At 61.2% G+C, this 22,388-nt stretch overlaps 1 protein-coding gene across 1 annotated transcript in view; it reads right to left on the reverse strand.

Moving 5' to 3' along the window:
* Nucleotides 1–2,617: 2,617 nt before the first annotated feature.
* Nucleotides 2,618–22,388, reverse strand: part of HPS4 (HPS4 biogenesis of lysosomal organelles complex 3 subunit 2) — a 28,197-nt gene continuing 8,426 nt past the window's right edge. Inside the window, exons 6-14 of the mRNA XM_062181961.1 lie at nt 22,226–22,342; nt 20,533–20,627; nt 18,674–18,746; nt 15,868–15,904; nt 14,982–15,078; nt 13,580–14,402; nt 8,526–8,658; nt 8,154–8,262; nt 2,618–5,788 (exon numbers count right to left, since the gene is read on the reverse strand). Of these exons, the coding sequence (XP_062037945.1) occupies nt 5,617–5,788; nt 8,154–8,262; nt 8,526–8,658; nt 13,580–14,402; nt 14,982–15,078; nt 15,868–15,904; nt 18,674–18,746; nt 20,533–20,627; nt 22,226–22,342 (1,656 nt within the window). The 3' untranslated portion in view covers nt 2,618–5,616. The remainder of the gene's footprint in view (nt 5,789–8,153; nt 8,263–8,525; nt 8,659–13,579; nt 14,403–14,981; nt 15,079–15,867; nt 15,905–18,673; nt 18,747–20,532; nt 20,628–22,225; nt 22,343–22,388) is intronic.

A 22,388-nucleotide genomic window follows, 5' to 3' on the forward strand; every position in this document is an offset into this window, starting at 1 on the left:
TGAACTTCACGCCTCCTGCCCGGCCTCACGCGGCGCTCCTGACTTGTGGCTCCCCGGGCTGGCCTGCGTTTCCCCCCCCTTCCCCGGGCGAGAGCACCAGGCCTTCCCTGCCTTGTCCCTTGCAGCACCTGCAGTCACAGGTGGAGGCTGGAACCAAGCGGCCAGCTCCCGGTGGCCGGGGCTTCCTGATCTGCGACTCAGGTGGCCCGTGGATGGAAAATACCGGGGTGTGTGTGTGCGCGCGGGGGAGTTGCGTCTGAACTGCGCGTGTTTGCCCCAGTGTTCCTATCGCTTTGGGCGTTACGGGCCCTGTAGAGATTAGAACACCGCACAGGGTGCCCCCAGTCCTACAACAGGAGGTGGCCGGGCTGCAGCCTGAACCCAGCCCTGCCCACAAGGCCCACGTGCTGCACTGTCGTGGGAAGCAGCAGCTGATGGGGAGAGCGGGGTAGGGGCTGGCCCTGGTAAAACTGCCCTTAGCGCTCTTTTTTTTTTTTTTTTTTTTTTTTTAAGATTTATTTATTATTTGAAATAGAGTGAGCTTCTGTCCACTGGTTTACTCCCCAGATGGCTGTAACAGCCGGGGCTGGCGCAGTCTGCAGCCAGGAGCCAAGAGCTTCTTCCAGGCCTCTCACGTGGGTGCAGGGGCCCAAGGACTCAGGCCACCTTCTGCTACTTTCCCAGGCCATAGCAGAGAGCTGGATCAGCAGTGGACTTGAACCAGCGCCCATATTGGATGCCCACGGGGTCCTTTGGTTCTTGACAGGGTTCAGAGGGCTCTCTGGGTTTGATTCTCCTCCCAGGCTCAGACATTCACATCCTGAGCAAATCAGCTTCCCCTGGTTTTTGCCTTGAAGCCGTTGGAACTGTCACGGTAAGTCAAGCAGTTCAATGTGTTGGGGAAAAACACACAGGGACCTCATCTCCCCCGCATTGGGGAGGGTGAACGCAGAGTGTCTGAGCCAGGACAAGCGAGCATTGATCTTACGCCTGCCCGTCCCAGGCTCCTCACAGCAGGCAGGGTGGAAAAGCAAAGCGGGGGACAGGTGCTCCCTCCCCTGCAGCCCAGGGCTGGTGTTGTGTGCGTGTGTGTATGTGCACATGCGTGTGCTGGGAAGGCTGTGAAGATCCGTGGTGTGGCCGGTGTTGCGTGGCCGGTTAAGCTGCCACCTGCAATGCTGGTGTTCCATGTGGGCGCCTGCGTCTGTGTGAGGACAGAGCTGTGCACCTGCTACAGGCTGCAAAGCCGAGCCCCTTCCTGGCCTCGCCGGCTGCTGGTGGCTGCTGGCTTTCCTTGGCTTGCGGCCATGTCCCTGCTGCCCCCTCGCCTGGCCCAGTGCTCTGTGTGACTCGTTCCCCTCCGGCCCTCTCACAAGCACATTCGTGATGGCCTTTAGGGCCCACGTGGCTAACCCAGGGTCACCTCCCCATGGCAAGAGCTTGAATGCAGCCACACCCACCCACGCCAGCACAGGAGGTCACACACATTCCCGGCTTCCCGGGAGTGGGACCTGATGGCTCTGCTGGCAGGGGCCCGCTGCAGAGCCCCACGGGAACAGGAGAGAGGCACGGTGCCGCCATGCTGCTCAGCGGGCGGGTGGGGGTGGTGGCAGGAGCACAGGGACCTCATCTCCCCCGCATTGGGGAGGGTGAACGCGGGGTTAAACACGCGAGAGAAGGCAGAGTGGCTTCTGCGCTGTGGCTGTGCAGGGCCAAGCTGTGCCCTGGACAGGGGTCTGCTGAGGCTCCAGCGAGCTCCTGGGCAGCAATGGTCTTTCCCCCCGGGACTCTGATCGCCGCTGCTTAACCACAGGCGGTGCCTGGTGCCTTTTGGTGCACGAGGTGGGGACTCCTAAGGTTCCATCGCGGGAAGCAGAACAAAGGCCCTGCCACACCGACATCCCGCGGTCTGCTCTGCTACTGGTCCAACCCAGGGTGGCCTTTGGGGGGCTTTCTGGAGCCACAGCAGAGAACCTGGGGCCTGGGTGGGGGTGGGGTGCTCAGTGCTCCTTGAGGGCAACAGAAATGTACCCACTGTCCAGGCGGATCCCAGGTTCCTGAACCAGAGAGGTGAGAGGGGCCGCCCACCCCTTCCCACCCAGCGCTGGAAAGACCAGCCCCCCACCCCAGCCCACAGGCTTCCATCCCCGGTCCCTCCCCAAGAAGCTGGGCACAGGGGACACAGCTGGGACTTGGGGCGCACTCTGGGGAATCCGTGCTCAGGATGGGGGTGTCTTGTGGTAGAAACATCTGAAGAGCAGAGAGGCTGGGGCAGGGCCCAGGGCAGAGGAGCAGAGACCTGCCTGGCCGGCCTGGGCTGGGCGCACACGTTGTGTACTGCGCAGCCCGGTTCCCCAGGGCAGGGATGCAGACGGCTGGTTTCGGAACTGCAGCTCTGTGTGCACCTGTCCAGCGTGTGTGGTCTCATCTGGAGGCTTGACCAGGGCTGGAGGACCTGCATCTGAGGAGGCGCCTGTGGCTGCGGGCTGCAGGCCTCCGCCCCTGGCCACAAGGTCCTCGCAGTAGGGCTGCTTGAACGTCCCGTCTGAGTAACGAGTAACTCCAGAGACAGGCGGAAACGTAACAGCCCAAGCGAGGGCACACAGGTTCCTCGTGTGTGGCAGTCTGGGGGACATCCCATCCTGCCGCCCTTACCACAGGTTCCTGTTTGCCTGGCAAGTTCTAAGTTGGGGTACAAGCCTTAAAGGGGGGAGCACCGGGCTGCCCACAGCAGTCATTCTTAGAGACAAAATCATTTTTGTAGTCAAAGCATTTTTAGGTTCAAAAGCAGCCCTGTGGCGTTCAGAGAGGTTTCTGAAAACAAAGCAAAGCTGCCCGTGGCTCGGCCGTCCAGGAAAGGGCAAAGGTGGCTTCCTGGTCCAACCGAGCTTGCTTGGAAGTCCTTGAACATGGACGGCTAGGTGCGGCCCCCGCGGCAGGGGGCCCCCAGCACGTGACCGGCTGCAACCTCATGAGGTTCGTGGTGCTGGTGGTGGGGAATTGTGACGCCGCTCCGTGTGGCTGCGTAGCCGTGCCCACGACAGAGGCGTTCCATCTCTGTGTGCCACGCCGAGGGCCCTGAGGCTGGCCCAGGAGCTGGCGGGGCGCTTCCTGGGGAATGTAGCAAGGGACTAGGACCACCCAGGTCCACCCTGGCTTTGGGCAGCTCCTCCTGTCTGGGCGTCACAGCAGCAGGAGGGACCAGTGTCCAGGACCAGCCACGCAGAAGCAGTGGGCTGCCGCCCCGCACCCCGACACATGGTGCCTCCTGGAGAGCTTGGATCCTCGCCCAGCCAAACCAGGGTGGGCAAAGAGAAATGTGCCCGTGTGAAGACATGTGTGGACACATGTGTACACACAGCTGACCCCTGAACAAGCGGTGGTTAGGATCCATATACAATGGTTGAGTCCCCCAAACCTCAGCTGCTAAGAGCCTGCAGTGACTGGACGCCTCACTGGTCAGAGTGGACTGGCAGGTATTCTGCGTTCCACACATTATATATGGTGAAAACCACCAGCCGGCCACGAGAGCGATGGACTAGAGGAAGCGCTCACGTGGAGCTGTGCGACCGCGACGGCGTGTGGCGTGGATATGGCAACGTGTGCAATCACCAGAACAGCGACAGGAGGTGGCTAGGAAGTTGTCAGCCCCAGTATATGCTGGTTGATTGTATGTAATAAATGTTTTAAGAATATATTCGAGGGGCTGGTGTTGTGCACGGTGGGTTAAGCTGCTGCCTGCAACAGCATCCCATGTGGGTGCCTGTTCAAGTCCCTGCTGCCCCACTTTTTTTTTTTTTTGAGAAATGAAGTCTTTATCAGGCTCAGACCAGGAGTCCATGGGTTCACGAGGACCTCTGTGAATTTGCTTTCTCTTCGTTCTTTTCGGCCTGTTTCCATAGCCTTGTGTGCTCCTGGGAAAGCAGCAGCAAACGACCCAAGTCCCTGGGCCCCTGCGCCCACATGGGGAACCTGGATGGAGCGCCAGGCTTCGGCCTGGTCCAGCCGCACTCACGCAGCCTTGTGGGGAGTGAACTCACAGATGGAGATGCTCTCTATCCCCCTCCCCCACCCCCATAACTCTGCCTCTCAATTTTAAAAGATTTCTGTATTTGAGAGGCAGAGTTAGGGAATGACGGAGAGAGAGAGGAGGAGGAGGGGTGGGGGAGAGAACCCGCCCACTGCTTCATTCCCCAGATGCCTATGACTGGGGCAGCTCAGCCTGGCGCTCACCCCAGGTCTCTCACAGGGCAGCAGGAACCCAGTGACCCGGCTGTCCCCATGGCCTCCCACGGTGCAGTTGCAGCTCCTGGAGCGAGCAGTGGAGCCAGGTGTGGAGCCCAGGTACCCGAGTGGCTCCCGCGTCTCCACCTTCGGTGCACATGCATGTGGGTCGACAGATGTTACTGTGTTTTATTTTTTAAAAAGATTTATTTATTTGAAAGTCAAGAGTTACACAGAGAGAGAAGCAGAGAGAGAGAGGTCTTCCATCTGCTGGTTCACTCCTCAAATGGCCACAATGCCCAGAGCTGTGCCGATCCGGAGCCAGGAGCCAAGAGCTTCTTCTAGGTCTCCCATGTGGGTGCAGGACTTGGGCCATCTTCTACTGCTTTCCCAGGCCACAGCAGGGAGCTGGATCAGAAGCGGAGCAGCCCAAACTCGAACCAGCGCCCACATGGGACGCTGGCACTGCAGGCGGCAGTTTTACCCGCTACGCCACAGTGCTGGCCCCCGTTACTGTTTCAGACTAGATCTGTGTGTACTCCGTGGGGGCAAACAGTGAAATAGCCCGTTCTCTCCATGGATTGTACGCCTTATCTGAGACCCTTTTCTGAATTCCTCTGGCATTTCTATACTCGCATTTCACCTATCAATTTTCCAATGGCTATAAATCCCCACCCTTCAAAAACACGTGCAGGTTCACACCGTGTTGCTCCTGGGACCTCTTAGTGCTCAGAGCTCAGCGTGACCTCGGCACGAGCAGCAAAGGCATTTTCACTGGTTTCGGTTGTAGCCCTTGGCGACTGCTTGTAGACAAGACAGCACGCCAACATGAGATGCCTGTTCCCGGAGACGACACTGGTGACCCCGCAGCGGCCACCCGCCCGCTGCCCTCCAACGTTCTGGAATGTTCTGTTAAACGTTTTCGTCCAGTGATGCCCAAGGGCGGAAGCCCGCAGTCCACATGGCTGCCCACCAAGGAAGGGCAGTCTCCTGAAGACTCCTGCCTGGGGCCACAGCTCAGGGGGGACGAGCCGCACAGCCCATGTCCCAGACAGGGGCCTGGCCATCACAGCCCTTGGCCCTCCTATGGCACCGGTTTCTGGCAGCCTGAAATTGTGCGGCACCCGTGCAGGCTAGGAGGGAACGGTGAGGGAGAACAGCAATCCCTCGGGCTCAGCAGAGCGGGGACACTACCGGACCCTGGGTCTCTTGGGGACATGCAGCCCAGCACCCACCTCAGCCCCAGCCCCGCCAGTCTGACCAAGTTCTCTATCTGGTGCGGGGTACACGGCCCCACCCCACAGCCCCATCTGCGGGAGCGAGGAAGAGCCTGCGGTGTCACCGAGTCCCTGAGAGGGACTCTTGCAGCACGGCCCCCGCCCGGAGCGCCGCTCAGAGCAGGTTCACCCCGTGCCGCAGCAGCTTCTGCTTGGCTTTGCCAGAGAGGCTGAAGGCGCCGTCCTGGGGGTTGGGGAAGCCCGAGCTGGGCGCGGCGGACACCAGCTGCTGGAAGTAGGTCTCCTGGGCGGGGTTGCAGCAGGCGTACACTGCCGTGGAGGCGTTCCTGCGGGAGGGCAAGGAGACAGGCTGGCGGTGCGGCCCACACAGGCGCGCGGGCCAGCCGCTGGGGCCCAGGACCTCCTGATTCACCCACAGCGCTAGGGGCTGTCCTCCCTTCCTTGCGGCTCACTGGGGACCGCCCGGTCCAAGGGGCCTCAAGCTCTAATCACCGAACACCCAGGCTGAGCGCCTGCTCTGCTGACGGCTCCAGCCACGCAGCACGCCTCCCGTGTGGTCCCAGTCTACTCGCACACGCCTCGTGCTCTGGAGCCGGAACCCCATCTGACAGGCAAGGGCCTGGGGCCCAGCGGAGGCTGCATGTGAGGAAGGGATCAGACGCCTCCTCCTTCCGTGTGGCCAGGAGTGCTGGCAGGTGGCGGTGGGTGTGAGTGTGAGTGTGTGTGTGTGTGCGCTGCAGGGTGGGACACAGACACTGGGTGTGGCTGTGGGCCCCAGAGGAGGAGCCACCTGGGAGGAACCAATACTAGGGAGAGGGTGCCCTGGCTCCTGGCCCCTCCCTGTCTGAAGCAGTTCTCCACCAGGCCTGCTTCCTCATACCTAGCGTGAGGGTGGGCAGAGACCGCCTGGCTCCCTCACCCAAGTGTCTCCTCTAGCTGCTCTCTGGGACTTTGAGGGGCGCCGTGGGCTTCTGATGGGCACAGGGGAGGCACGTGGCCTGAGTAGCCGTGAGCCTGGGTCTGGGGTCCACATCCCAGCCCCGTGCTTCCAGCTGTGTGCCCTGGGTTGCGTTACTCAGCCTGAGTCCCGGCCTTCTCGGCACACCTGCTATGCCACGAGTGTGCGCCCTGGTGAGGAGGTCAGCTGAGCAGGCTGCGCATTGCTGGCGGACACCTGCTAAGAGGTTGCGGCATGGCGGCTGCTGTCTCTGTCGCCCGCACTAACACAATCTCGCCACATCCCAGCACTGGAACCCTGCTGGCCCCCAGGACCATGGAACGCCGCGACCGCCGGGCAGCTGGCGGGGAGCAGACGCTAACATTTCCTGTGCTGCCACCCCGCACGCCCAAGAAAACCAGGCCCAAGCCACACCCAGGCGGCCAGCCCAGGGCAGCTCTGCACGGGCGCAGGAGCAGACCCATCTGGGATGGAGCGAGGCACCAGCAGACGGGGGCGCGCGGTGTGGTAGGCCAGGCTCACTGCAGCGGTCCCCACCACCAGGGCTCTCCCGTGTCTGTGTGAGCCGATGCATGGCCCTCCCACCACGCACTTTGCAGCCAGGGAGATCCGAGGTCAGACCTTGGCCTGGCCACGTCCTAACAGCGTGACTCTGGGACAGACACGTGCCTCTGCGTGCTCGCCTGTGAACTGAGGACCAGAAGGTGCACGAGACCCGGGAGTGGTGAGGGCCGGACAGAGCAGCACGCACGCCTCGGGCACTCCCTGCCTGGCTTCCTGCTACCGGCTTCACCAAAGAAGCATGGGGGGGGGGGGGGGGGCAAAAACCAGGATCTGACTGGTTACATCCTGTAAGTCAGTCACAATCGTGATTCACTGAACGCACCGCTACCAGCACGGGTGAGTCCAAGAGGAGCAGCGATGGCAAAAGCCAGCTGCCGAGTGCTGGGACCTCATTTAAACCATGAGAGGAGATAAAGGTACCAATCATCTAGGTTCTATGTACGAAAATAAAAATCCCAAACCACAAAACCTGCGGCTACACACACACAGACTCTGAGTGTGGGTCTGCTGGGCTGTGATGGGTGTGCAGGACGTCTGCCCCGGTAGGTTCCGGCAGTCTGCCCACTGCTGTCCCGCTGGGGGCACTCAGCGCCTTCCTCCTTGGGGACGGTGTAGCTCCCCCAGGGAGGCCCACAGGTCTCTCCTCTGTGGGACCCCAAGTGGCTGAAGCAGGAAGGGACCCAGAACCCCAGGCCATGTCAGCATGTGAGGGGGCAGACACGAGGGCCTGGCAGGGCTGGTGGCACAGCACAGCGGGTTAAGCCGCTACCTGTGACTCGGGCATCTTAGATCTGAGCACTGGTTTGAGTCCCGGCTGCTCCACTTCTGACCCAGCTCCTTGCTAATGTGCTAGGGAAAGCAGCGGAAGATGGCCCAGCGTTTGGGTCCTGCACCCATGTGGGAGACCCGGATAGAGTTCCAGGCTCCTGGCTTCAGCCATTGCCGCCAACTGTGAGTGAACTAGCGGATGGAAGATCTCTCTCTCCTCTCTCCCTTTCTGTAACCCTGCCTCTCAAATAAATAAATATTTAAAAAAAAAAAAAAAACAACAAACAGATGAGCTAGAATTTCTTCACTGAGTGAAGAACCTGGCACTGCCTGGCCCCCAGGAGGTGACCGTGTGCGCGGGGCCGGGGACAGCAGCCGGGGACAGCGCTGGGGCAGCTCACCTGACAGTCATCTCGTACAGCGCAGGCAGCTGGGCGAAGTCAGAGTGCATCAGGCTGACGGCCTGGAGGAAGCGGCGGTCCTGGGCGGTGGCCACCTGCGGCAGGTTCGCTGGCAGAGGACACGGAGCGTGAAGAGCAGCCCCCACCCTCCCTGCTCCCTACGCCAGGGGAGCCTGGCAGGGGTGCGGGGCCCTCCTGCTGCACAGGTGGGCGGCAGACCTCACGGACACCCGAGCACAAAGACCCACAGGCAGAGAAGCCTGGGCCAAGCCAACTCTCCACTCCCTTAGCCGCGGGCGCCCAGCCGTGCAGAGCAGCGCTGCTCGCCTCCTCCCCCTCCCGGCGTCTCTGCGGCCCACGTGGGCTGCTCACCTGTCAGCATGTTCTGGACGCGGTCGTAGTGCGTGAAGTTGTAGGTGCTGCTGGCGGGGCCGGCCTCGTCCGCAGGCAGCGTCTCCTGCAGGTGCACCTCCAGCCCGTTCAGCGACGCCAGGCTGCTGTGGTACTGCAGAGCAGAGGTCGGAGCCGGTCACGGGCTGGCAGGACGAGCCCGGGCAGGCCCCGGGAGGGCTCTCACTCCGACTGCGGACGCAGTGAGAAATGGAGCGTCTACAGAGCGTCTCGGAGGCTGCTGGATTTAGCGGGACGGGCTGGGAGCAGCACTTCCGCCCATTTTTAGAAAAGCATTAATCTCCACCCTATACACTAATGAGCTCAACAAAGGATTACACGGTAGAAAAATGCAAAAGGCAGAGATGAGCAGAAAAATAAATTCAGAAAGGGGGAAAACGACCCGGAGTCCCAGCAGGCAGTACCAAAGGGCTATGTCCCCCTCACCGTGGTGGGCTCAACAGCACCGGCGGCCTGGGACCCCCCCACCCCCGTCCAGTGCTTGTCAGCCAGGCCTGGAGGGAGGCGGCCGTCAGAGGGTGGAATGAGGTAAGAGGAGGTATTCTCGCCCTGCTCCTGGGAGAACAGTTTTCTGGGCTCAGCGGTTCAGAGGGCTGTCAGAGGGGTGAGGGCCTCTCTGGAGAGCAGTCATGGGTGGGCAAAGTTCAGGCCACCGCACTGCACTGCGGGCTTCCATTGCTTCCTCATGGAAAGAAAGGGACTCAGCCCGCGGGGTCTAGCTGCCCCCTGGAGCGTGAACGACCTGCCCGTCCTTACTCTACATCGCCCTCTAGTGGCCGTGCGGTTATGGTGCGCCCAGACAGCAGCCCCGCTATGACGGACTCTGTCTGAAATGGGGGCTCCCTGCTCTGTCCCACTGGGCCAAGACCGCTCTTCCCAGGCAAGTGAAGGGCACCCGGGCCTGGCCTCCTAGCTGGAGACCAGGGGCAAGTTATCGACCTCTCTGGGCCTCACTGCCCCACTGGCAAAGGGAGCCCCACAGGGCTGTGGGGCGGACGAAGTGAGGTGGCGCACACAGGAGCCCTCGGTCAACGTCAACGCTACACTGCTGCTCTGGATACCGCCGCGGAAACAACGCGGTGCTGCCCCCTGGTGTGCGGACGGCTCTGCCACAGCCGGGCAGGAAACGCGCGGCCGGAAGCCCGTGTGGCATCTCTGCAAGCGTGCTGGGTGCTGGGGTTGAGCTCGTGTCCTGCAACGTGGACCTTTCATTCATAGATCCAGTTGGCTTTTTAAGATTTACTTACTTATTTGAAAGGCAGAGCTACAGAGAGAAGAAGAGACAGAGACAGAGAGAGAGAGAATCTTCCATCGGCTGGTTCACTCCCCGGATGGCCACACAGCCAGGTCTGGGCCCGGCGGGAGCCAGGAGCCAGGAACTCATCTGGGTCTCCCACATGGGTGCAGGGACTCAAGCCCTTGGGCCACCCTCCTCTGCTTTCCCAGGCTCAGTAGCAGGGAGCTGGGTGAGAAGGGGAGCCGCGCGGACTTGAATGGGTGCTCATGTGGGATGCCAGTGTCGCGGGCGGAGGCTTAAGGCTTAACCTGCTGCACCATAGCGCCAGCCCCTAAATTAGTTTTTTTTTTTTCCTTTTTTTTTTCCCCTCAGGCAGAGTGGACAGTGAGAGAGAGAGAGAGAAAGGTCTTCCTTTACCGTTGGTTCACCCTCCAATGGCCGCTGTGGCCGGCGCATCGTGCTGATCCAAAGCCAGGAGCCAGGTGCTTCTCCTGGTCTCCCATGCGGGTCCAGGGCCCAAGGACTCGGGCCATCCTCCACTGCACTCGCAGGCCACAGCAGAGAGCTGGCCTGGAAGAGGGGCAACCAGGACAGAATCCAGCGCCTCAATCGGGTCTAGAACCCAGTGTGCTGGCACCGCAGGCAGAGGATTAGCCTATTGAGCCGTGGCGCCGGCCTACATTAGTTTTTTATCGACTGTCCTAGAGTTGACACTGAAAGTTGACAGGTCCGACATTGAAGGTTTTATCTTACACAATCAGAGTAGCTGAATCCTAGCAGACACAATAAATTTGTAATAAACGGAGTCAAGGAAGATGCCCGCGGGCAGGTGCTATGGACGTCGAAGCTGTGTGGTTTACTGTGGGGGTGTGGCTAGGGCTGAGCGCAGGCATGCACGGCCCCTGACGTGTGTGTGTGTGTGTGTGTGAGCACACAGCGGCACCCACCAGCACTCTCCAGGAAGTCAGGCCACAGCCTCACCGGGAGTTTCTGGACCCCAGGAACCTAGCATTTGTCATTCCTCCCACTCCAAACCAGAGCCCCGGGCAAGGGACGGCGGTCAGACTGAACAATGCCAAAACTGCGTTTCCCTGACAGGCACCGAGCTCAGCTTCCAGAATCTTCTACCCAGTCACCTCACTATGAGGACACCGCCAGCCACACTCTTCACTGACTTAGACAAGCAGCCAGCAGCCCACAGCCCGGGGAACAAACCCAGCAGGTCTGTTATGCAGATTGAGAGCTATGAGCCGCCGGCCAGGGCTGGTCCGGGCTGAAGCCAGGAGCCAGGAACTCCACCCGGGTCTGCCGTGTGGGAGGTACTGGCCAAGCACTCCGGCCACCCTCAGCTGCTTTCCCAGACGCATCGGCAGGGAGCGGGCTCAAAAGCTCAGCAGCCTGGACTTGGCCGGACTCCACATGGACGCCAGCAGGCGGCACCGTGAGGCCAGCCTGAGTCCCACGTATTCTTGTCTGGGGAGAACTTCGTGACACGTGCAGGTCGGATGAGGCGCCAGTGCCCGTGTCCCTAAACACAAGCTCTGCCTGGACACAGCCGCACCCGCCCCCTCATCTCGCCCCAGGCAGTCTCCTACCCCAGCAGTCAGCCCACGCTGACAATGGGGCCCCTGCCGGCTTCCAGTCTGCCAGCCCCGACACATGCCATGTGTGGCCCCGGAAGAGGCAGGGCCGGGCTAGCTCCTGGGTCCCCGGACTTCTCTCCTGTCCCACAGCACACGGCAGGCGGCACGCTGCACGGCACACACTCAGGAGCCCAGGGACACAGCTGAGGGGAGGAGCTTCCGCATACCTCGTGGTAACGCGCTCGCACAGCCGGAAGCCGAAGCCACGGCCCACAGACGGCTCCATGTCCCAGTGTGGCAGTGAATCACCGATCTGATCACTGTAGTTCAAGGCCAACGACAGGATCCTGGCTTTTGGAGTCTGGGACTGGCAGTGGCTCTATGCTGCCCCCTGGCGTGAGCCTACTCTGTTCCCAGCTCAGACCTTCCAGGCTGCTCCCCCAACCCGTGCTGCGCCCACCCCTCACTCCTGGGAGTTGGGATGGGGAAAGGACGCCCTGTGCCCTTTCCTGTAACTGTGTGTGACAGAACCAAGGCCGCTTCAAAGAGGGGTCGTGCTCCCGGGCCGCCCGGCCTGGAGCTGCCCGTGCTGCAGGGATTCTGGCTCTGCAGCAGATGGGCTGCGGGGACATTGGTCACGCACTCTCCACAGGCCTGCACAGAGAGGCTCACTAGAGACCCCTGCTAATCACAAGCAGACTTCGGGTCTGGTGAGCGCAGCTGCTCTCAGGCCCACACGCTCCCCAGGCTTGGCGACGCCCTGCTCTTCTTGGGCAAAGACGAGCTTTGTGAAGCTGGACTCCACCTCACAGGCCTCGCTGGCACCAGGCCCCGCTTTCCCCGGACGCCCACAGAGGCACGGATGGGCCTGGAGAGACCAAGCGCTGTGGTGAGAGCCACAGGAAGCGGCCCCCACCCACTTCCTCAGGGGGAGGCACACTAGGGAGGGTGCAGAGAGGCTGGGGCAGGGCAGTGAGACGAGAATTCTGGGCCTGCCACCTGCTGGGTTCCGCCTCAGTGAGGCTCAGTTTTCTGATAATAAAATGGGGGTGACAGTGCCTGCCTCCCGGGCGTCTTCCAAGGCGTGGCTGAAGGAACAGAGGTGAGGCAGCACGTGCCCCAGGGTGCGGAGGGTGCGGAGAGCCACGTTCCGTACTCTTGCACACTGCGCCCGCAGGGTGCACTAGGGAGACTCAGCACCGTACAGAGCAGACTGAAGCTCCACGCGCCGCCACGGAGAGGAGGGGCAAAGCTGCAACCGGAACTCCCCACGGGGCTCAATGGAGCAGGGGGACGCGGCCCCTCAGAGCCACGGCGAGGACGGCGAGTGAGGACAGAGGCCGCGAAGGGGACAGGTGTGCCACACGGCTCTGGAGAGGAGCTCTGTGGGCGGGAAGCTGTGGGTGGCCTTCCCACCTCAGGGCTGCAAGGCAACCTGCTCGGTGACAGGGCCACAGGCCCTGCATGCTCACGGGACCGGCTCAGAATAACATAGATTTAAGAATAAAAACAAGGCAAGCCCAGGACACCACGGGCCCTGCAGCCATTCCCACCTGCTGCGCTTTCTGCTACGGCTGTCCCTGCCAACTCCAGCCAGGCTGTTACCATGGAGACCGCATCTTAGCACCACCCGGCCTCCGGTCCTGGAGGTAGTCTACCCCTGGGAGTGGGGGAGGGGCCCCCCCAGAGCCAGTGTGCGTCTCAGATGAGTGGGGCCTTCTGGAAAGGAACTGCAGACTGCGGGACGCGCTGGGCTCAGACAGACACACAGGTTCCCTGGGGAGCTCCCAACCCGGGCTGGGCCACGCTGCAGTGCATGGGGCTGCAAGGCCAGGCCGTGGGGCACGGCCATGCGTCACTGTGCTGCGTCTAGGCCCACCCGTGGGGTGCTGGAGTCGGGCTCACAGGGCCAGGGCTCGAGGGCAAGCCTCCCAGGCAGGTCTTCCCTTGCTCTGAGAACCGCAGAGGACGGGAAGCAACTCAGGCCTCTAAAGCAGGCCCGGGGCGTGCCCTGACTTCCTCTTCCTCACTCCCACACAACCCACGGAGGTAGGAGGTCGGCCCTGGCCTCCCCCGCGCGCTGTAAGCGAGGGCGTCTGGCCCAGAGGCGCAGAGCCGGAGGCCAAGCTGGCTGCTCCATGCTTCCAGGAGGCGGGAAGAGGGCACAGAGGGCCAGGGCAGCCAGGGACACTCACCACCTCCTCGATGGCCGCGCCGTCGGCCAGCAGCGGCTCCTCGGCCAGCAGGGACAGCACCAGCCCTTTCACGCTGTGCGTGTACAGGTTCATCCGCACGAGTCCCACGCAGGGCCCTGCTGGGGGCAGGCTGGAGTCGATCTCGTCGGCGGGGCCGGGGCCTGATTCGCACTGCAGACCAGGCGTGGGGGGGCACTCGTGGGTGCCGTCCAGGGCCTCGCCCCAGCCTCGTTCCCTCCCGGGAGGCGCACTTCCTCTCCGCCTGCCGTCTGGGCAGGGCAGAGATGAGGGCCAGCTGCTCCTCCTGGGGAGAGGGCCGCTGTCGCCTGGGCGGTCCTCACGCTGCTCCAAGGCTCCGTTCAGGGTGAGTGCCTCGGGAGGAGGTGGGGGGAGAAAGCGGCCAGCGGCTGTGTCCTCGGGCGGCGTGGGTGCCAGGTCACCGGACTTGCTGCCGGATTCCTGGGGACGAGGCACTCCGCTGTCTGGGGCACACACAGGGGGGACGGCGAAGTGACCCGGGGCGGTCCCTGTTTCCTGAGCCCCTGGAATGTGGATTTCAGACAAGTCCAGTGCCTTCTCCGGGGAGCAGCTGAGGCCGGGCCCCCGGCCCCGGGCAGTGCCGTGCAGTCCCGCAGGCCCCAGGTTCCATGGGTGCCCGTTCTCCCCCTGGACGTCTGGCCGAGCTTCATCAGTGGATGGGGGCTGCAGGGTGGTGGCCAGCGGCCAGGCCACAGATCCCACACGCCCAGGAGAAGATGTGCTGTCGGGCTGGGGAGGGCGCTGGGCTGAGCCGTCCCGGAGCCTGGCTGGAGGCGCAGGAGGGCTGCCAGGGGAAACAGAGACGTAAGGAAGGGCAGGCACATGGGCTTAGGGCAGGGCGAGTACCCTTCTCCCGGGGGACCACGGCGCGAGCCCCTCAGAAACACAGGCATCTGGGACAGGCGGCTGCCTGGGGCCGCACAGCCTGAGGCCACCGTGGCAAGACCCGGCGTGAGAAGTGGGCAGCGCCTGCCCACGGGGCTGCAGGCGGGGGTGGGGGTGGGGATGCGTGGCCTTCTGAACTCGGGGCTCAGAGTCACCCACACTGGAGGGCGCTGAGCCAGGCCTGTATGGGGGCCAGGCAAATACTGTGCTCAACTCACATGGGAACCCATGGAAGAGATGCTGCTGGGTCCATTTCACAGATGAGAACACTGAGTCCCAGAGAGAAGATGGGCTTGTCCAAGGCCACCAGACTGGTAAGAGAGCTGGGCCTGACACCTGCTCTTCCTTACTGGGCCAAACCGCCTCTTACCAACCTCCTGCAGGCCCGGATGCCTGCCTTGGGACAGGGTGTGTGGGAGATGGAACCGAGGGGCGAGGGGCCACGGGAGAGGCCGCTGACCTGCAGGGGGCTCCTTACCCAGTGCTCCGCTCTACCGGGAACTCACGGAGACTCGCGGCTTCCTCTCCGGTCAGGAACACAGGGATGACGCGGACGCTGGCGGGCAGCGCTGCTCCTGGAATTGCAAGTCAGCGTGGGCAGGGCTCCCCGCAGGTCAGAGAAGACGAGGGGCGCTAACTGCTCTTGGGGGTGGGTGTCTGGCCCAGCGGGGAAGATGCCTGCACCCCAGAACAAGCGCCTGGCTCTGACTCCTGACCCCAGCTCCCTGCTCACACAGACCTGCAAAGCAGCAGCTGATGGCCCGAGTGCTGGGCTCCCTGCCACCCGCACGGGAGACCTGGAATGAGTTCCTGGCTCCTGGCTTTGGCCTGGCCCAGGCCTGGACCCTTGTAAGCGTCTGGGGCAGCAGCTGGGGGTGCCCTCTCTCAACACAGTAAATTAAGAAGGAAATACTGTCAACGGAACTGCACTGGCTGCGCCTGCGCGACCCAACAGCACAGCACACGGTGGTGTTAGCGCCATGGCGGGGCTGCCCGTGGCTGTGTCCCCTTGAGCATGCCCAGCACCAGGAGAGAGGGCCATACTGGGTACCACTGGCCCGGGAGAGGAGCAAGATTCAAAACCGCAAGCATGGCTTCTACGGAACGTGCATCGCTTTGGCACCACTGTGAGGTCAAACGATCCCAGTGGAAGCATCCTACGAAGAGGGCTCTCCTCATTGAGTTACGGGGACCTGAACGCAGGCTCGGTGAGGCCTAACATCGTGCGTTTGGGATGGGAGACTGTCCCTGAAGCGCCGTGACGTGCCTTTTCGTTAGGAAGCGAGGCAGTGAACATGTGGCCCGCACTGCCTTTCGCCTGGCGTGCATGGGGTGGGGAACACTGCGGGGCCCCGATGACGTACCTGATGCCGGCGGGGCGTCCCTCACTGCAGGCAGTCTCTGAAAACAGACACACCAACAGTGAGTGCCTAACTGCCAGGAATCACCACGCATCCATCCACCAAACAGCTGAGCCCGGAGAGCGCTTGTCCCGACCCCAGGCCCAAGGCCGTGCAGAGGCACAGGCTCCCACCATGGCTGCGAGAAGCCGAGGCCCCACCTGAATTCCCACCACAAGCTACGTTCTACTTCCCTGTCTGCGCTCGGGGAGCAAATGTGAGGATCCACATTCTCTCCGACGCCTTCAGGAGAGCTCCCTGCTCTAGAATACTGCCACGCCTGTCCCGGCCCCTGTCCCAGAACTCACGTCAAGCCCACCCCAGCACAGCTGTGGGAGTCCTGGGACCCTCATCGTAGCGGATCTGACCCGAACAGAACACCATGCCGGATCGTCCTTACGGACCCCGGGTCACAAGCGAGGCTGGAGAGCTCAGCACCTTCACAAGCCGGGGGTCCCGAAAGGGCCTTCAAAACAGAGCCGAGGCCGAGCAAGCAGCGCGCTTCTGACTGACACCTTCCCACTCCTATAATGATCAGGGGTTGCCTTTGTCTTTGGGGCTTTTCAAAATCATGTTTTTGTTTACTAAGTCACAAGTGATCTTGTAGGCTGGCACTGTGGCCTAGCAGGCAAAGCCGTCACCTACAGTGCCAGCATCCCATATAGGCGCGGTTCGAGACCCAGCTGCTCCACTTCCAATCCAGCTCTCTGCTGTGGCCTGGGAAAGCAAAAGATGGCCCAACTCCTTGGGCCCCTGCACCTGCATGGGAGACTCTGAAAAAGCTCCTGGCTCCTGACTTTGGATCGGCATAGCTCCAGCCACTGTGGCCATTTGGGGAGGGAACCAACGGATGGAAGACCTCTCTCTGTCTCTGCCTCTCTGTAACTCTGCCTTTCAAATAAAATAAAGAATATTAAAGAAACTTATCTTACCCTAGAAACAGACACACACACAGTCCCTCACCCCCACAGCAATACAGTTCACCCAGGGCATTTTCCCCATCAGTCTATTCACTGGGGCCAGCCATCACGGCACAGTGGGTCAAGCTGCTGCCTGCGATGCCGGCATTCCATATGAGCCCTGATTCTTTGAGTCCCAAATGCTCCACTTCCTATACAGCTCCCTGCTAATATGTCTGGGAAAGCAGCAGAAGATGGCCCAATTGTTTGTGCCCCTGCCACCCATGTGGGAAACCCAGATGGAGTTCCCATCTCCTGGCTTTGGCCTGGCCCACCCCTGGCTGTTGCAGCCATTTGGGGAGTAAACTATTGGATGGCAGGTCTCTCTCTGTCTCTCCCCCTAATTCTGCCTTTCAAATATTTTTTAAATAATAATTTACTGCTGGTTTTTTAACACATTCTTTAAAAATCTTATTTACTTGAGAGGCAGAGTTACAGAGAGGGAGAGTCAGAGAGGTCTCCCATCCATTGGTTCACTCCCCAGATGGCTGCAAGGGCTGGAGCTGCGCCGATCTGAAGCCAGGAGCCAGGAGCTTCTTCCGGGTCTCCCACATGGGTGCAGGGGCCCAAGGACTTGGGCCATCCTCCACTGCTTTCCCAGGCCATAGCTGCAGTGAAGAGAAACTGCCGGGACTAGAACCGGCGCCCATAAGGGATGCCGGTGCTTCAGGCCAGGGCTTTAACCCACTGCACCACAGCGCCAGCCCCCATAAATAAATCTTAAAAATCAAACAGTCTTTGCATTTTTCTATTCTTCTAAGACCACATTGTGTAAAATTCCCCTTTTCTGCTTAAACAGGAATTCGTGTCACTGAAGCATCTCTGGTCATTTTTAATGGCTCATGAGAGCTGTGTGAAGTTCCGGCAGTCAGGGTAAGTTAACCAGTTCCCTGTTTTGCCCAGCCGTCAGCCAACGTGCCCTGCAATGGGAGAGCTGCTGACACCTCCGGCTTCATAACCCACATGGTCTCTGCCTCGTGACCCGCTCTGCGGGGTTAATGGACGGCCGGGCCACACAGCTCTCCTGGAGGCAGGTGGCTCACACGCAAGTTTGCCAGCCCCTGCCTGCGACACTCACATTTTATCCGAGTGTTCGCTTTCCTGAACCAGGCCGTACGAAAGTCCGGAGTCCAGATCTTTCCAGCAGTCGTCTCCTTGAGACAGAGTCTAGAAGCCAGGTTACCAGGAAAAAGGAATGGGCTCCCTAACTCTGGTGACAAGACAGGCCGGTCTGGAGACTGACAGCTCCCCCTCTGGTGGGCAAGAGGGCTGCACAGAGCCCACCAGGGTGCAACGTCCCCTGATTTGAGAAGCGCGAACAGAGAGCCTTATGATACAGGTGGAAGCACACTTCCGCATCCTCCGCACATCATGAACACAGGAAAAGCGGATGGGACGGAACTGGCCGGGGCGAGCAGGGCTGCCTTCAGGCTGTCGACTGGGCAGTCTTGCCCTCGGTGAGCACGGGGATGACTTTTCATTAAAAAGCCAAGTGAGCACAGAATGGAAGTACCTTACCGAGCTGCTGTTTCCCAAGGCTTCCTAAGATGCAGCCCTGGGTGTAGTCTCTGGGAAAACCAAACGTCTGTTTGACTGACAGCCCGCCTGGTGGGCAGTCAGTCTCAGCCCTCCCCTCGGTGTGGAGAAGAACCAGCCCCCTACGCCGACCCCGTGCAAGAAAGTGGCATCTCCCAGCCTCGCCAGCGGGGTCTGGACGCGATGACGGAAACAAGCGCTCCCGATCCATAGTGTGCACGGGGGCAGCCCTGCCGGCTCGGAGCGCCCAGCCGAGCAGGTGCGCTTGACCATACCTGCTCCCGGGGTGCGGCGCTCTGCAGCAGGACCTTGGCAGTGATGGAGGGCGGCAGCTGGGTGCTGACGATCCTGGGGTGACACAGGCACAAGAGCAGTGTGAGGAGAAGTGCGCCGAGGCCTCTCCGTCTCAAGGGGGTCTGGTGTCCCCTGTGGCGGAGGATCCGGGGGCAGGACTGCTGGGAGTTTGAAGGGAAGGCACTCTCCGTTCCCATCTACGCTCACTGTGTCTGAGGCCTCTCAGCGGGCTTGTACCCGGATGTATGCACGGAAGAAATGGGCAAACACGCGGTGGGCACATGGGCAGCAGTTAAGACACCACTGCCATGTTTGCATTGGCGTCCCGGCACCCCCACTTCCGGTCCAGCTTCCTGCTAGTGCACGCCCCAGGAGGCAGTCGATGACGGTTCAAGTACTTGGATCCCTGGCACCCGCACGGAGACCTGGATGGGGCGCCAGGGTCCTGGCTTCGACGTGGTCCAGTCCTGGCTGTTGGCAGGCACTTGGGCAGTGAACCCGTGGGTAGAAGATAGATACCTCTCTTAGAGAGATCTACCTATTTTAAAAAGTAGAGCTTTATAATGAAAATGGAAAAAAAATACAAAAACAGGTCTTTTAAAAATTGGGCCAACAACCCAAATGTCCATCACAAAGAAAACAGTGAACCAGATCGTGGCAGAGCCAGCGCACCACAACACGTGCGTTCTGTCCACGGACAGGTGTCACCTCAGCCTCCCCTGTGGGGATGTCGCCGAGGACTTGTACAGTCCTGGGTGCCTCCACTCGCAGGTCCAACCAACAGCGAGGGCCAGGGAGGGCTGGGCTACTCAGCACACAGCAGGCGCTGGGGATGGGGCCTGAGAGCCGGGGACGGAAGGGGGCTCTCCAACGTGCTTTCTGTGTCTCTCTGAGGTTGCGGTTTTAGTAATGAGAACGTGGTCATGCGTTAGCTGCCTAACCTAAAACACGCAAGCTAGGCAGCATCAGGAACGATGCTGTGCGTGGGCCACAGCCTTGGTGCTGGAGACGCCCCACAAGCCGACGCAGCGGCACCGTGATGGGAGTGGCGGCAGGGAAGGGGCGCCGCCACGCAGCAGGGCCCGTGCCTGGTCCCTCCACACCGCCTATCTCGTTCCAGTGGCCACAGAGTCGCGCCCCTTCCCAGAAGACAAGGCTGAGCTTGAGCAACTTGCCCACAGCCGCTCAGCCGCTAGGAAGGAAGTCAGGGCTGGGCTCAGCCTGTTGGGCCCACGGCCACTCAGCCGCTAGGAAGGAAGTCAGGGCTGGGCTCAGCCTGTCAGCCCACAGCCACTCAGCCGCTAGGAAGGAAGTCAGGGCTGGGCTCAGCCTGTCGGGCCCACGAGTGCCCGCACTCAAGAGCTCTTCCCGAGCAGCCGGGAGCACCCGCGCAGCGGCACAGGTCATCAGTTAGCGGGGAGCTCTGAACAAGGGCCCTGGCTGCCCCGAGCCTGGGAGAGAACGCCCTCCAGGAGAGAGGCCTTGCGAGGTGCATGGAGTGGCTCTCAGGCACTCGGGCTCACAAGGAGGCCCTTCAGCTCTGTGAAGAGCCCGGCGAGTCCTCGGAGGCCCAGCAGAGACATCCGACTGCGGGTGAGAACGGCGTACCCGACAATTCCGCGATCCCTTTGCGTCCCTCACGCGTCTCTGAACCGAGCTCTCATTCCCCAGTGTGGCTCCAGGACAGGTACACTCGCTCAGTCCCATCTCAGCCCCTGACATTTGCCCAGCGGGGCCACTCGGGACCGGCCAGAGGCCAGGCTCCCCGCCATGGCATGGAGGCGGCTGGGCCCGTGAGCTCTGCAGCGGCGGGAGGTGGGCGGCGGGAGGCAGTACTTACAGTCCTTTATAGAGGATGCAGCCAGCCAGGATGTGAGGTGCGCGCTGGCAGGTCTGCAGGATGAGCGCTGCCTTCAGCAACAGCAGGGGCTCCACCTGTGCCGGGCAAGTCACACCACTCAGGAGCACGCTCCCGGTGAGCCACAAGTCACCTGCACTCAAGAGCACACTCCCAGTGAGCCGGGGAGAGGGGAGGAGAGGGGAGGGGAGGCACAGGACAGACAGGCTCTGCACAGGCCCAGGGAGAGGAGCAGGTGTGGGACTGCCCCGCCTCTCCACCCTCGACCACTGACACGACAAAATGGCCCATTCCTGGAGTAAGGAGGCCTCTCGGCCGCTGCAGGTGCAGCCAGTGTGGCATACGGCCGTTCCTGGGGACAAAGGAGGTCCCCCAGGAGATGCTGACTGCCAACATGAGTGCGTGCCCTTCATACACGGGTTTCAGAGCCAGGGGAAGTCGATCCCCGATCTCCAGCTGCCTTCTGAGGCATGAGCCCCCTGACCGTACAGCAGCTGGGTCCCGTGAGTACCCTTAACATGAAACAAAGCATCAGGCCTTCCACTCGGGAAGACCCGTCTCGCTCCCACATTACCTGGCAGGAGACAGCTGCCCAGAAGCCTCCACGAGTACAAGGAGAGCACCTGACCCTGGTCAAGAGTGGGCGGTGATGACCAGCAGCCCCTTCATCTCTCCACCTGCCTGCCAGGCACGACTCGGCATTCACAAAGCCAAGCTCTGGAGCTGGGGCCGTGTGAAGAAGTGCAGTTCATGCTTCCGCAGCCCCGGACGGGGCCCACTCCCAGCCGGCCACTCTCAAAGGCTCAAAGTCCCACAGACAGGAGCAGCGAGAAGCCCGCACTGTGTCTGGCAGAGCCCTTCTGCGTGGCGACCGAGGCCCAGTGCCACACCTCACAACACTGGTGACACTTGCAGGGTGCGTCCCCTGCCCAAGACACTCAAGGCCCCTTCCTGCTTCCTGGGAGGGCAGGGCCAGCCACACAAGCAGCTGGTGCCTCACTGTCAACGGCAGATGGAACAGCTCACAAAGACACATCCTGATCACTCTCTGATACAGCAAGATGTCACAAGAGAGAAAGAAACCTTGAGAATACTGAGTCCATCCTTGGTAGCATTTGGCACAGCAATGAAGTTGCTACCTGGGACGCTGGCATTGAACCCCGGAGTGTCTGGTTCGAATCCCAGCTACTCTACTTCCAACCCAGCTTCCTGCTAGTGTGCACCTCTGCAGGCAGCAGATGACGGCTCAAGTGCTTGGGCCCCTGCCATCCACGTGGGAGACCGGGATTGAGTTCCTGGCTGCTGGCTTTGGCCTGGCTCAGCCCTGGCTGTGGGCACTCTGGGGAGTGAACTGGCAGATGGTAGATCTTTCTCTCTCTGCCTTTCAAAAACAAAATAAAAGTAAATACAATTTTTAACCAAACCAATTCTAGGCAGCAGCTGTCCTGACGCCATTTTATGAGTGCGGTGGCTGTGAGGGCTGAGCTGACGCGCCCGGGTGTGCACCGCTGAGGGGCAGCAGCCTGGGGCTCAGGCGCAGGGCTTGACAAGGACCCTGCTGAAACGACGCCCTCTGCTGGCCTTTCCAGACATCGCTCCCGTTAGTAGCGCTTCTTCCAAGCGCCCAAGCTCTCTCCTCATAGAAGCAGTGAAGAGGAGGAGGAGAGGAATTTACTTTGGTTCGGTCCAAGTTCCAGAGGGAATTGAAGATCTTGTGCAGGTCGCTGGTGTTGTGCAGGATCTGCTCGATGAAGGAATCCCAGGCCAGGCTCAGCTCATCCCGAGAGCAGTTCTGAAACACAACCGCCGGGGTCAGCATCTGAGATTCCGAGGGACAG

The sequence above is a fragment of the Lepus europaeus genome, chromosome 23, assembly GCF_033115175.1.
Source record: "Lepus europaeus isolate LE1 chromosome 23, mLepTim1.pri, whole genome shotgun sequence".
Taxonomy (NCBI): Eukaryota; Metazoa; Chordata; class Mammalia; order Lagomorpha; family Leporidae; genus Lepus; species Lepus europaeus.